The 14,249-nt window shown below is 47.7% G+C and overlaps 1 protein-coding gene across 1 annotated transcript; it reads right to left on the reverse strand.

Annotated features, from left to right (window-relative positions):
• Positions 1-4,484: 4,484 nt before the first annotated feature.
• LOC129342701 (nicotinamide N-methyltransferase-like) lies at positions 4,485-12,890 on the reverse strand. Its single transcript, XM_054998600.1, has 3 exons — positions 12,651-12,890; positions 6,325-6,532; positions 4,485-5,808 (listed from the first exon to the last, which is right to left on the reverse strand). The coding sequence occupies exons 1-3, from the start codon at positions 12,802-12,804 to the stop codon at positions 5,388-5,390; spliced, it is 783 nt and encodes a 260-aa protein (XP_054854575.1). The 5' UTR covers positions 12,805-12,890; the 3' UTR covers positions 4,485-5,387.
• Positions 12,891-14,249: the final 1,359 nt, after the last annotated feature.

A 14,249-nucleotide genomic window follows, 5' to 3' on the forward strand; every position in this document is an offset into this window, starting at 1 on the left:
TTTCTGACCGCTGAGATATGTCCGGGAAGCCGTGCCAGCCAATCAGAGGTGCAGAGAGGTGGAGCCTTAGCCTCCCATATCATGTGTTCAATTCTCTCCTCTGTCCCAGCCTGGCTTTGGTCTTTCTGTTTTAGCTGCAGTTAGCTGTGGATGGTCATGAGCCTGGGGGAGCCAGCCGGGCAGCTGCATCACAAGGCATGTCAGGCTGCCAGTAACAAGGGATCACCTTTCTCATGCTTTCGTTTTTGGGAGATGTGACATGTAGATTGCCTTTCAGTGAACGGGCTGATGGGTGGGTTTAATCTTTGTGGTGGAGGGGGAGGAGAGGGAAAATATCTAGCTCGGTTTCCTTTTAAAGATATTGTGTTATGAAGAGCCTGCATCCCACCTGCGGAAACCCACAGTCAGAAGCCAGATTTTTGAAAGAGAAATTTTCCCTTCCTGGCATTTCCAATATTTAAACATCTCTCTCTCCCTCTCTCTTTTTCTTCCTCAAAAGCACCTTGAAATGGGAGGATTCAAACACAAATCACATCACAAGATGCCAAAGCAGTAAATATAAATATATGCCAGATAAATAAAAACAAATTTCCTTACCATTCAGTTGCTCTCTTTCTAAAACCCTTGAGGGTAGATGTTTTCTCCCAGTCTCATAATAACCAGTGAAGTTGGTGGGCTTGAGATTCAGGACAGATAAAAGAAGAAAATCCTTCTCAACAAGCAATTAAATGGTGGAGTTAAGTAATTAAATTTAGGAATTCGCTGCCAAGGGATATAGCGATGATCCCCACAGTTGTGGAGGGCTTTAAAGGGAGGTCAGACAGATCCACAGAGGAGAGGTCCATTCAGAGCTACTAGCCACAGGGACTAGAGGAAACCTCCATATTAATTGACAGCCTATCTTGAATCCCAGAGCTGGGAGGCAGCAGCCGGGGAGGACCTCAGCCTCTGTGCCTTGTTCGATGGCCCTCCAGGGCAACTGCTCGGCTGCTCTGTTGCTAGACTGGATGGACCACTTGTCTAATGCAGCCGGGCACATCTGGTGTCCGTACGCTTTGGCATTAGATGTAAAACTTTCTTTTCAGCTGCTGGAGGTCAGAGATCTTGGGCATGGTGGGGTGGTAATTCTTTCACTGGGTACAATTCGGTGCCAGTGATGGAGTTACACTGGCCAGAGTCTGGCCTAGCTCAAACACGGCTGGTCACTGGTCACCCTAGATATGTCAGACTCTTTTTAGATAGACCTATGTATCTCTGAGTTGTGATGGTGCAGGTATAGTCACTATCCAAAGCCATTGGCTTTGCAATCCTAAGCAGAGTTACACCCCTTTAAGCCCACTGACATCAATGGACTTAGAAGAAGGTAATTGTACTTAGGATGGCTGCCTTGAACTAGGCCCTAATCTGTCAGAAAGGCAGGATAAATATGGCTCTGCCAGAGACAGGGTTTAGGGTGGCGCTGTCTGTATCCTGTGCCTGCTGCTGACCATCTGCCTGCTATTCTTTCTGGCAGAAAAATCTGTAAATCTTAACCATGCACAAGAACACCTAAAGCTTCTTGTCAGTGCTGTTGTTGTGTTTGTCCAAACCACCATCATTTTTCTAGGTTAAGCAACCCAGGTTGGAATTGCCGTTGCTTCAGAAATACTCCAGCAGTCTGCTTTCTGGAATTCCTGGTGCTATACCGTATTTGATGATAGCCTACTCGTGGGCTCATCAGAGGATGAACTGATGAATAATTTCAAGAAGTGCCTCACTATGTCAATAAATTGACAGTTTAAAAAGAGAGATGTGAAACTGGAATTCTCAGCATCACTTTCTCCAGTTCTTCATGCGATGCAGGATACTGGCCTGTGACTCATCAAAGTATGAAGGGGATTTCCAGTTGAGATAGCCCAGGGAATTTGAATCATTCACCATCTGTCAACATGAACCATCTGCCCATAAAAGAATGCTTATTTGGGGTGATTTTATTGTCATTTTACAATGTAGACATCAAATAATCTTGGGGACATTGCATGCAACATAGCCAAGGAATTACTTGTATGAAAGCACTGGACGTTGTCCAGTGGCCTGAAATTGGCACAGACATTAAAAAGACTATACGAAGGCACCACTGTTAACCAAATGGGCACCCGTGTCAGGCCAGGCAAGTAAAAAGTTTTCCCCACATGTGTCAAACTAGACTATAACTCCTAAGACAAAAAGACATTTTTTATTTTTGCATCTGTACCCTGCTCTCCCTGCACATAGGCTCAGAATGCCAGACAACAGATGTTAAAATCCATTATATAAAAATTACATTAAAACATACATTCCATTCCATAAAATCCTTCAAATAATACAAATCAGTACAAGAGGGAATGTCACGGCTGCCTGCATCCACGCCATGATTAATTGATGGTGAAATGCACATTCCGTGTATTGGGTACTCTGAAGTTTTGTTTTGTACCTGTCCATTGTTAAGTTGCGATTGTATTCTCAGTGATCATTCATACCTACACTTTCAGCTGTTACTTGTGTGAGACCCTAAAAAGCCATCGTCTGTTATCTTAGAGAAATATGCCCATTTTCGGCTAGCCGTGACCTTGATATATCTAACTGCCAGCTTCCACAGTTCTTCCCAGATGCTAGGAAACTATGCTTTGTACCTAATGTGTAGTCTAAACTAGATTGGTTCTCACAGAACTCTTGTGGGCTTTCACACCCAATTCCTAACTGACATTTGGAGGGTGGGAAAACTGAACTATAACTGGGGATGCTTGATTTGAATTGTTACTTCTGCCAGTCTCCGTGATGGAGTACAGACCTCAACTGACTGATTCTGATAAAGCTACTTCTGCTGGAACACTCGTGTGTTAACTGTGGAGGGGCTTGAGGGATCTGACTGACAGGGAACAACTTTTCCTGCAGTCTATATGCTGAAGCCCAATCAGATAAATCCTGTAAATCCCATGGGATGGATTATGGTATACCTGTTAGGAGGGTTGGCAGACAGTTGGAAAGAGGGGGCTGGATTCTCTCCTCAACAAGGGACTGGCTAAAAATGGCTAAATGAGGAGCTCGCACTCAACCCAGCCTCAACCATTTGCCTGGTGAAACATCTGTCTTGCAGGCCCAGTGGAAAGATAGCAATCCTGCAGGCCCTAGTTTCCACTGACCAAGAGTTCCACCGGGTGGGTGTCAGGACTGAGAAGGCCCTTGCTCTGATTGAGGCCAGGCAGGCATCCCTGGGACCGGGGACCACCAACAGTAATTCATCACTTGATCTGAGTGAGCCTGTTGTATACACAGTTCCCAATCTAGCACAATAAATCAAACGGAAAGAAAGGTGAAAAGGAGACAGATAATGTTATTACCCTCTCCAGAATTCATACTACAAAATGGGGAAGTGAAATATTAGTAACCAGGGCCGATTCCAGACGGCCCTCTGCCTCCCGAAACGTCGCGCGTCGTCGCGCGGAAAACGACGACGACGCGCAACGTTTCGGGAGGCAGAGGGCCGTCTGGAATCGGCCCAGGACAGAGATACAAAACTGTTTAAATGGTAACAATGCAGATCAGTTTACTTGTGACAATCCAATAAAACCATTCACATCTGCATAATCCCAGTGTTCAGTTCTATTTGTGCCCAGTAAAAATTATCTTTAGCATAAAATATGTTTCTTTCTTATGGCTAGTCCAGAGTAACCAACCCCCCAAAAGAGATAGGTGATAGATTGCCCCAAAAGAGCACCAAAAAGTGGTGGGATAAACAGGAAAGGATTTTCATGTAGGAAGTGAGGAGTGCATCACCAGGCGGGGATGCTATGGGGAAGGATTGGATGGCAGAAAGAACCAGCTGCACATGGAGAAGGGAGAAGATAAGAGGAAAGACTGAAGAGGAAGACATAGAGCAAAAATTCCTGGAAAGGAAACAGAATGGGAGAAGGAAAAAACACTTTCAAAAGGCTTTGATGAGGAACCTCTCCAAAGGCTTCCAAGTAAGCTTAGCAGTCAGGGAGTACTAAGATGGGTCCTCTTATGGATTGAACATTGGTTGAACAAAGTCTATATTGGACTGTTTAAACAGAAGAGAATATTCATCTTTTTGCATTCTGTTGTCAGGAAGAGGGGCAAAGCAGAGCCATCAGCCAGATTTATTAAGCTCCTATAAGAGATTCTTTCTCTGCAGATAGATGGGACAGAACATGGAGTTACTCCAGCCAGCAGGCAAACTCGCACTGTCAATACTCAACTGTGGATAATGTTCCATCTTTGTGTAGGATCTTGGGGCATTTGGCTCTTTCTGAGCACATGCTTGCTTTCTGATTGTTGCGAATGGCACCATTCCTCTGGAGTTTGCCTAGAGTGGCACTTGGCGGGGGTCAGGAATGCTCTTTCCAGGGCTGTTTGTCTGAGAGCCAAACTAAAAGTGACGTCTTACACAGGTTGGACACTAGTCGGCTTCCCTCAAGTTTTGATGGGAAATGTAGGCATCCTGGTCTTGCAGCTGTAATGGAGAGCCAAGCTGTAAAACCAGGGCGCCTACATTTCCCATCAAAACTTGAGGGACGCCGACTAGTGTCCAACCTGTGTAAGACGTCACTTGTAGTTTGGCTCTGGGGCTCTGCTGCTCTGTTGGCACAACTCCAAGAGCCCTGCTTGCAGATCCACAAAGGAGCCTGCGGAAATGCTCTCCTTGCCTCCATGATCCCCTCTTCCCCCCTTCTTCTGTCTCAGCTTCTTCTCACCCTGTCCTTTCTCCTTCTCTCCACCCTCTTTCCTGCTTGTTGGGGGAGGGGTTCCTTTTCTCCGGCCTGTCTGGTTTGCCCTCCCTCTGCTATTCCTTCCCAGCCCACCTGCAGCATCTCTGCAGCCGCCCTCTCCCTCTTTGCACCTGTTCACCTTTCCAAAACTGCCCAGCACACAGCAAAAGAGGATAGGTGGGAAAGCAGGAATGACCTTTGCCAATACCTGCTTGAGTTGCAATCCAATATGCCACCTAAACATTTTTTCTGGGATGTTATGCACATACATAGATATCACTTCACTGGTCCTTCCCTTTTTATATTACCCTACAGATGTTTGTTTTTAAAATATTTGACTGTTCTCTGCAAACCTGGGTAGGAAGAAACTTTTCCTCTGGCTGGCTGCCTCCTGAGGATTTTCTTTTCTGCACTGGTAAGCACCTAAGGCTTTTAAATATACGATAATTTTATATTTTTGATATTTTTATTGTTAATCAAGCCTCCAGTCATCAATCTCATCCAAAAGGAAGAGCCAGCAGTTCTGCTACAGGAATAGCATACTACACATAGAGGCAAGTATTGTCTAACAATAATAACAATTTAAAATCATAATTTTCCCTGCCTTTACCCACATTGCAAACTCCCAATCGGTTTGCTTCAGCGTTTCAGGGCTACGACTATGCATAGCCCCTTCACGTCTATTGAAGACAATGGAAGACTGATCCTGGTCGCCTCCAGCCACTCAATATCAAAACCAGCCTCTTTCAGGGCTTTCTCTAAATCTTCTTGCTCCAAATAGAGGCAACCGAACCGGCACTGGCCTATCATGAAAAAGTTGAATTCTAGTGTAGTAGCTAAGATCAGGTGCCCTCCGGGCTTTAGAAGAGAACCGATATTCTTCAAGGCCGAGCGGAAGGCAGGCAGGTCTTTGGAAGCCACTTCCAAGCAATAGGTGGAGAGCAGACAGTCAGCTGGAGGGAGAGACAGCGGGGCCAAGGGGTTGGGCTGGGTCACGTCACACTTCAGGAGTCGCTTGATGCTGCGTCGGACCTTCTCCTCCTTCTGTGCCCACTTTTCCCTGCAGGAGAACACAAGAGGAATGGGACAAGCGCTGCATCACAAACCACCACAGTTAAACGGCTGGTTTACACAAGCTGTCGACATCTAAGTGGGGGTGCTTCATCACCTCCTAGTTTGGTTGATACTCTGTTTGTTGTCGTGATCACCAGATCAGATTTATTATTATTAGTGTATTCATCATCATACTCACATGTAAAAAGAACAAAATCAAGAACCACAGTTTTTCAAAACAAACAGTTGTATAGTGGACTTTTGCTATGCCAATGCATTATGAAGATTGCCCATCTTTCAGGAAATTTAGTACTCTGTACTTTGATAGAAAATTAACTTGGACATTAACACAACTTTCCAAATCCTTCTGATAGGGCAGTTCATGCATGTTCATTTATGGATTCTTTGCAATAATGAAGAGGGGCAGATGAGAGTGCCCTGGGCACAACCAAACATGTGGGGCACTCAGAAATTTGGGTGCTCAGCTAATGCCAGAATCCAGATTCCAGAGCATGCTCCATACCTGTCCCCTTCCAGCTCACAGACATATTTCACAATAGAGCGCCAGTCGAAAGCTGCCGGCTCCTTCCTCAGCCACCGCTGCATCTCCTCCCGGTTCCCATCTGTATAATCTGTGGCAATGATCTCTTGGAAGGACTCGCAGGCAGAGAGGTACTGGTAGATGGTGGGTCCACTTCCAATATCAATCAGGGTGTCTCCTTTAATGCCACCTGCATTGCATCACACAGTTGGTCAAACAAGCTGACCCTACAGAGTTTCCTTCATCCATCCATGCTTCTTGGGTGGCTACAACTGATCCATACTTCTCTGCTAGGCCAAGGAAGAGCTCCTAGGTCAGCAAATATGGCTTCCAAACAAGTTTGATTCTCAGCTGGCATTTCTCTCCAAACTAACCCATGTAACAAACTTAGTATGCATATCAAGTGGCTTAGTCCTGCGTGGCATGTGGCTCCCTGGCCAGAATCATACGGTTGGAAGGGGACCACCAGAGTCATCTAGTCCAACCCCATAGCCATAGCAGAGAGTAAAAGAACTTATTCTCTGGGCCCTGAGAATTTGTAATCTCCACCAGGGAGAGTCTGTTCTCTGGCATCATTTAAATGCTCCTGTCCCAGGGGGAAGCAAATATGTCCTAGCAATTTGGCTGTTCCCCTCTCTGTCCCTGGGAGTCACTTTTCAGCACAGCATGGGACAGTAAACTATTGACCTGCTTTGGCTGGATTCCTTAGCATAACTGAGAGCTTGAATGCTCTGTGCCTGGCACTTGATGGCACCTTCCCTCAACCCCCACATTTCTGCCAGCTATGCGTTTGCAGCTGTGCTCCTGAGCATACACAGTGTGCAGTCAGACTTAGTGAAATATTGGGGTGTATTCTTGGGTGAGAGGCATTTGTCCACACTTGATTTTATCGTGATTGCTCAAGAGTGCAGTGTGCACCTCCAGAGGTGCCTTTGTGTCTTATGTGATTGGAGTGATGCAGGAGGAAGGGAAGGGCAGGGCAGGGGTTGGAGGGCCTCATGCACACGCTCATGAGGAAGGGGAGCTGCCCACACAGCATCGACTCAGAGTTCCTCTGCAGCTGCAAAGGGCACACAGGCTGAGGAGGCAGCTTGTCCGGCTCTGCAGTTGGTGGCCTGCGGGAGACAGGTGATGGATCTGGCTGCTTAAGCAGGAGGTGTCTAATTGGCAGGGGCAGCCCAAGGTTTTTTGCTGCCCAAGGCAACCGTGCTACCCCCCTTTTAGCACTGCCCCCCCCCAATTCAATAGAGGAAAATGAGCTTTTTGCAAGAATCTGTTTTGCTGCAGCTACAGCTACATAGGTTCAAGGAAGCAAAGAGGAGATGGAGCCGATCCATGAGATGCAGCTGTTGTCAAAGGCTTTCATAAGACTCCCAGGCCTCCTGATCTAGGGAGGGTTTGGCAACAGCTGCAGCCTGTAGGCAGGTAGGTCCCACTCTTTCTTTATTTGCACATCAAGTGTGAAGGGACCCTGCCCAGGTTTCCAGCAAGCTGACTTTGGCCAGGGGAGCATTTGGTGCTGGCTGCAGCCTGTGCATGTCACTGAAGGCAGCGAGGCTCCTTGCGCTGGTGCTTCTGGCTCAGAATCCACTGCTGTCCTCATTGGCATCCAGCGAGCCAAGCAGCAGAGCCCCCAGCAAGGATGAAGGTAAAAAGGAATTTGAGCAACTGAGAGGTCATCTTAACTCTCCCAGCTTTTTACTTTTGCAGATGGGCCACAGCACATATCAATTATTGGGATGGAGGTGCTCTAGATTTCCATTGTCTCTATGATAAAGCATCATAAAGACTAGGAGGGGAAATTCCTAGAGCTTTACTTTAGTGTTTCCCGTTTTGTCTCCTGCTACCTGACCTCTCAGAGAAAAAATTCCTGGTAATTACCAATTAGTGGTGGGAACATGGTAACCCTAAAGTCAGGGGGCATCCCCCACTTTGAGACAAGGTTCCTCTTGTCATTTTGGCATCTCAGGCTTTAGCTCTCTAGGCAGTTGCTCAGGTTCACTTAATACGAGAGCCATTGCAGTATAGTGGTTAGGGTGTTGGACTAGGATTCTGCCATGAAAGCTTGCAGGGTAACCTTGTGCTAGTCACACACTTTCATTTACTTTCCTCACATCATTTTAATTTTTAATTTTTTATTTTATTGAATTTATATTCCGCTCTCCCCGCAAGTAGGCTCAGAGCAAAACACAAAGTAATAAATACAATAAAAACATGGTAGCATAAATTAAAAATCAATCACTCTGTAACACACGCAACCATGTTGCACATCCACCAGAAGTAAAAAATCTGTAGGGCAGGGTGGCCAGCTACTAGATGAAAATAGGCTGGGGGGGGGGGACAACGTTTCCCCTCGTGGCAGGAGGTCCACTTGCCTCAATCCCCGTATGCCTGGCAGAACTTTTTTTGTCTTGCAGGCCCAGAGGAAAGATAGTATATCTGACTGGGCTTGGGATGCCACAGAGAATTCCACCAGGTTGTTGCCTGAGCTGAAAAGGCCCTTGCCCAAGTTGAGGTAAGGTAAACTTCTCTAGTGCCAGGGACCACCAGTAGACGTTTGTCTGCTGAACGGAGCAGCCTCCAGGGAACATATGGTGAGAAGTGGTCCCGTAGGTATGCTGGTCCCAGTCTGCTAAGGGCTTTGAAGGTTAAGACCAGAACCTTGAACCTGATCTGGAATTCCACTGGGAGCAAGTGCAGCTGGTGCAAAACCAGTGTTATATGTGACTAGAATTGAGTACCGGTCAAGATACGCACCTCTACATTCTGGACCAGTTGTAGTTTCCAGAGCAGACCCAAGGGCACCCAGCCTAAAGCAAGTTGCAGTAGTCCAGCCTGGAGGTGACCGTTGCATGGATCTCTGGCATTGATTGTGTGGGCCTGGTGTGGAATGCCGAGGAGAGTTTGGCTGTCTGCTTGGTGTACCGACCACCCAGCGCACCAGCAGACGCCTTACCGCGCCTGCTAGAGGTGGTTGCTGGGTGGGCCTTGGAGTACCCCAGGTTGATGGTGCTGGGGGATTTCAATGCCCATGTAGATGATGCCACCTCGATACAGGCCACGGACCTGGTGTTAGCCATGGCAACACTGGGACTCTCTCAATTTGTATCGGCATCCACACATGAAGCAGGCCACACGCTAGATCTGATCTTCGGGATGGGATTGGATGTGGTTCTGGATAAAGTAGAGTTGGTGCCATGGTCAGACCACGCGGTTGTGAAGGCCCGACTGGGCGTGCCACCCCCCTCCTGCAAGGGCGGTGAGCAAATTTATGCTCGCCCGTGGAGACTTATGGACCCAATTGGGTTCCAGAATGCTCTGCGGGAACCAATGCTCCACGGTGGTTCATTAGATGAGCTAGTGGAGGGCTGGCAAGTCCGGCTCTCTGAGGCCATTGATGAAATCGCCCCCCGTCGTCCTCTTCGCTGCCGGAATCGCCGGGCTCCTTGGTATACAGAGGAGCTGCGGCAACAGAAACGGGAGCTAAGACGACTTGAACGCGTGTGGCGGCGATCTCGTGACGAGGAAGCAAGAACATCTTATAGGCTGTTTATGAAGTCCTATGAGATGGCGGTGAAAGCTGTGAAGAAAGAGTATTATGCAGCTTCCATCGCATCAGCTAGCTCTCGCCCAGCTAAATTATTTAATGTGGTCCGTTCATTGGTCTCCCAATCAGGTGGAGACCATCAAAAGTTGAATTTGGAGATAAGCTGTGAGGCTTTTGCGAGCTTTTTTACTGATAAGATCTTGCTTCTCCGCCGCGACTTACCAGCCACAGTTGATACAGTAAATGAACTAGAGGCCCCTTGGCCGTCTTCGGGACCCATATTAGATCATTTCAGCCCTCTTTTCGGGGAAGAGGTGGACAGGATTCTGCATGTGGTACGGCCTACCACGTGTCCCTTGGACCCGTGCCCGTCATGGCTGGTGAAAGCCAGTGTTGACGGGCTTCGGGATTCCTTGGAGGCGATTATAAACCTGTCCTTGAGCTCTGGGGTTTTTCCCAAGGCGCTGAAGGAAGCTGTGGTACGGCCTGTTCTGAAGAAATCATCATTAGATCCTGCTGACCTGCTCAATTACCAACCAGTTTCCAACCTTCCGTTTTTGGGGAAGGTGATTGAGCGGGTGGCAGAGAAGCAACTGCAGAATTTCCTGAAGGAGACCTCAGCCCTAGACCCCTTCCAGTCTGGTTTCCGCCCGGGACATGGGGTCAAGACATTGCCGGTCGCCCTCACAGACGATCTCCGCAGACATCTGGATCAGGGCGGATCAGCACTGCTGATTTTGCTGGATCTGTCAGCAGCGTTTGATACGGTCGATCATGAGCTTTTGACCCACCGCCTTGCCGATGTGGGGATTCAGGGGACAGCACTGCAGTGGCTGGTCTCCTTTCTCCATGATCGGGGACAGAGGGTGGCGCTCGGGGAGAGGGTGTCATCTCGTAGGCCACTGGTTTGTGGTGTGCCACAGGGAGCGATACTCTCTCCATTATTATTTAATATCTATATGCGCCCCCTTGCCCGGCTGGTGCGGAGTATCAGGCTTGGGTGTCACCAATACGCGGATGACACCCAGCTTTATCTGTTGTTGGACGGGCAGCCTGGATCGGCCCCTGATGCCCTGGAGCGTGCTTTTGAGGCTGTGGCTGGTTGGTTGAGACAAAGTCGGCTGAAATTGAATCCCACGAAGACGGAGGTCCTGTATGTGGGTCATGGGGAGATGGCTTTGGGACCTCGGCTTCCTACACTTGATGGGGCAGCACTTACACTGGCCCCGAGGGTTAGGAGCCTGGGGGTGATTCTGGATTCCTCCTTGAAGATGGAGGACCAGATCACTGCAGTTGCCAGGTCTTCCTTTTATTATCTTCGGCAGGCCAGGCAGCTTGCCCCTTATTTGTCTCCCCGTGACATGACTACAGTGGTCCAAGCAATGGTCACCTCTAGGTTGGATTACTGTAACGCGCTCTACGCTGGGCTTCCCATGGGCCTGATCCGGCGGTTACAGCTGGTACAGAATGCAGCAGCGCGGGTCATTGCTGGAGCACCGGTGTGGGAGCATATTACACCAGTGCTACGCCAGCTGCATTGGCTGCCAGTGGAGTACCGAATCAGGTTCAAGGTTTTGGTGTTAACCTACAAAGCCCTACGCGGACTGGGACCGATGTATCTGAGGGACCGTCTCTCACCACTTGAGCCCCGGAGGACTCTCCGCTCTGGTGGAAAACATCTTTTAAGTGTCCCTGGTCCTAGGGAGGCCCGCCTGGCGTCGACCAGGGCCAGGGCCTTTTCAGTCCTGGCCCCGACCTGGTGGAATGCTCTGTCTTGTGAGACAAGGGCCCGGCAAGATTTGCTTGCATTTCGCCGGGCCTGTAAGACAGAGCTATTCCGCCAGGCATATGGCTAACGCCGGGCAGTGCCCCCCCCGTGAAGGGGGGGTTAAACCATCACCCCTATGCAAACACAGAGGCATGTATGAACCACTATGCAGCATGAATTGTTATATTTAATGTTTTTAAATGTTTTTAAATGTATTATTTAATGTTTTTAAATGTTTTTAAACATGTTTGTATTTGTTATCCGCCCTAAGCCTGCGAAAGCGGGGAGGGCGGAATATAAATGTAATAAATTAAATTAAATTAAATTAAATTAACTGTAGCTAGGTCGTGGGCTGAGAGGTATGGAACAAGTTGCCTGATCAGATGAAGATGAAAAAATGCGGATTTGGCAATTGTTGTGATCCAGAACCATGCCCAAACTCTTCACCACTGGAACAGCCATCAGTGGTGCCCCATCAAGAGTTGGATCTCAGAACCTGTCAGTCCATGGCCCAGGTAAAGGACCTCCGTCTTTATAGGATTCAGTTTTAATCTGCTATGTTTCCACCAGCCAGTCAAAGCCCCCAAAGCCCTGGATAGATTTTCCAGAGCGGTATCTGGCTGTCCATCATTGTGAAGATAAAATGGAGGACGGGGAAATAAAGTAAGCTGCTTTGCACACACACACACACCCTGAGGAATAGGGCAAGGTACAAAAATAAAACAATATTCGAGCCGGCCCAGATAACTGGGTTGCTAAATGTAAGGAAAAAACAGGTGGTTCTACCTTTAAGAGAAATTTAATCTGCCAAATGTAGCGGCACTTTGAGATATTTATTGCTGAAATTTTTTTATCACAACCAAGATAGGCAGCTGAAAAGTCAGTGACCCATGCATGATATGATGGAGCAGTCACTCCAGTCTGACAAATTTTATCCCATGGAAATCTATTTTGCAAGACCTGTGGAAAGGACACACAACCATCTATGCTTACCCACAGTGAAAGTCTTGTGAAGAGCGTTCAGAGTAAAGGTTATTAAGGCCTTTTCTGCTTCTTTCTCGGAGCTGAAAGAGTAATACGTTTCCAAATAACCTTTGGGGTCAAAATGCTGAGCGTAAAATGCTTTGTCACTGAAGGGTGCCGCCATGACGAACAGTTGCCGAATGCTTCCCAGAGGCTTTCCTGGAGTGGGTTTTATGGGCTTTGCTCAGCCCTCTTGGGGGTCTCATTGTCCAACCAAAGTCTTTCCCCAGAATTGGCTTCATGCTCTTCTTATCTGCCTGTCTCATAAGAACTGGTTTCAACCTGTTCTGGGGTAATGTTTCACTATCTGGTTTACAGTGGATAGAATTTAAAGGGCACTCTCTGCATCCTCATTCTAAACATAACATAACAATTACAATTCCTGCATTATGCACACCTTGAGTCTCTGAGGGTTACCGTCCTAGGGTGCTTCCATATCTAATTCCTCTCTTCCAATTTCTGGGATAGTCTTGTGCCAGGATATTAACATACCACAGTTTCAGGTGGGCAGCCATGTTAGTCTGTAGTAGAAGAGCAAGATTCAGGACCAGGAGCACCTTAAAGACCAACAAGATTTCCAGGCAATGAGTTTTTGAGAGTAGGGTTGCTCAATGGCTTCCTAAAAAATACTGAATTGGGGTGGTGGGGGATGTGGTACTCCCCAATGTAGACTGCTTCATGCAAGCACTCCCAATTTCAGCGTGATGATATCACTATCAGAAGTAAAATCAAAGAGTCCAGTAGCACCTTTAAGACTAACCAACTTTATTGTTGCATAAGCTTTCGAGAATCACAGTTCTCTTCGTCAAATGCAAGGAGGGTATGTTTCTTGGGGGGTAGTTAGAGGAGAGTTAGGAGAAGGTCTCCACCAAGTGTGGAGTGATTTGGACAGAAAATGCCACCCCCCCCCAGACTCCCGGAAAGCCGGGAGAAGGTTTTCTCATTGAAAACAATGGCCGAATCGTTTCGGTAATCTCTGTTTCAGTATTACTGAAATTTTTCGGTATTCAGAAAAAGTTTCAGTAATACTGAAAAAAACTGAAACGGCCCTGATTTGGTATTTTTAACCTAATCAGAATACCGAACTGCACACCCCTAATGTAGACTCCTTCATGCAAGCACGCCCAATCTCAGCGTGATGATATCACTATCAGAAGTAAAATCATGTTTCTTCTTGCCCTCCATGCATCTGACGAAGAGAACTGTGATTCTTGAAAGCTTATGCTACAATAAAGTTGGTTAGTCTTAAAGGTGCTACTGGACTCTTTTTTGATTTTGCTACTACAGACTAACATGGCTAACTCCTCTGGATCTATGACTATCAGAAGTGACATCATTACACCATCCCACAGCTGGGCAGGTTTTGCAGTGTCTGAGTCTTATTTGGCCACCCTCCTGGTGGCACACAGGAGGCCAGGATAGTGGGCTGGATAACCACTTCCCTGGTGGTGGCACACAGGAGGCTGGGCTGGCTGGCCACTCTCTGGCAGCAGCATGCAGGAGGCTGGGCGGTCAGGTTGGGCAGGCAAGCCAGTGAGCAATGGAGCTGCCTGGAAGCAGGGGGGAGTG

Source organism: Eublepharis macularius, chromosome 14 (assembly GCF_028583425.1).
Source record: "Eublepharis macularius isolate TG4126 chromosome 14, MPM_Emac_v1.0, whole genome shotgun sequence".
Classification (NCBI taxonomy): domain Eukaryota; kingdom Metazoa; phylum Chordata; class Lepidosauria; order Squamata; family Eublepharidae; genus Eublepharis; species Eublepharis macularius.

Coding starts and splice junctions, on each gene's coding strand:
- LOC129342701 (XM_054998600.1), bottom strand. CDS start 12,804: ATGGCGGCACCCTTCAGTGACAAAGCATTTTACGCTCAGCATTTTGAC. Junction 6,533..12,650: donor TCACAAGACTTTCACTGTGG/GTAAGCATAGAT, acceptor GATGCAATGCAG/GTGGCATTAAAGGAGACACC. Junction 5,809..6,324: donor TGTGAGCTGGAAGGGGACAG/GTATGGAGCATG, acceptor GTTCTCCTGCAG/GGAAAAGTGGGCACAGAAGG.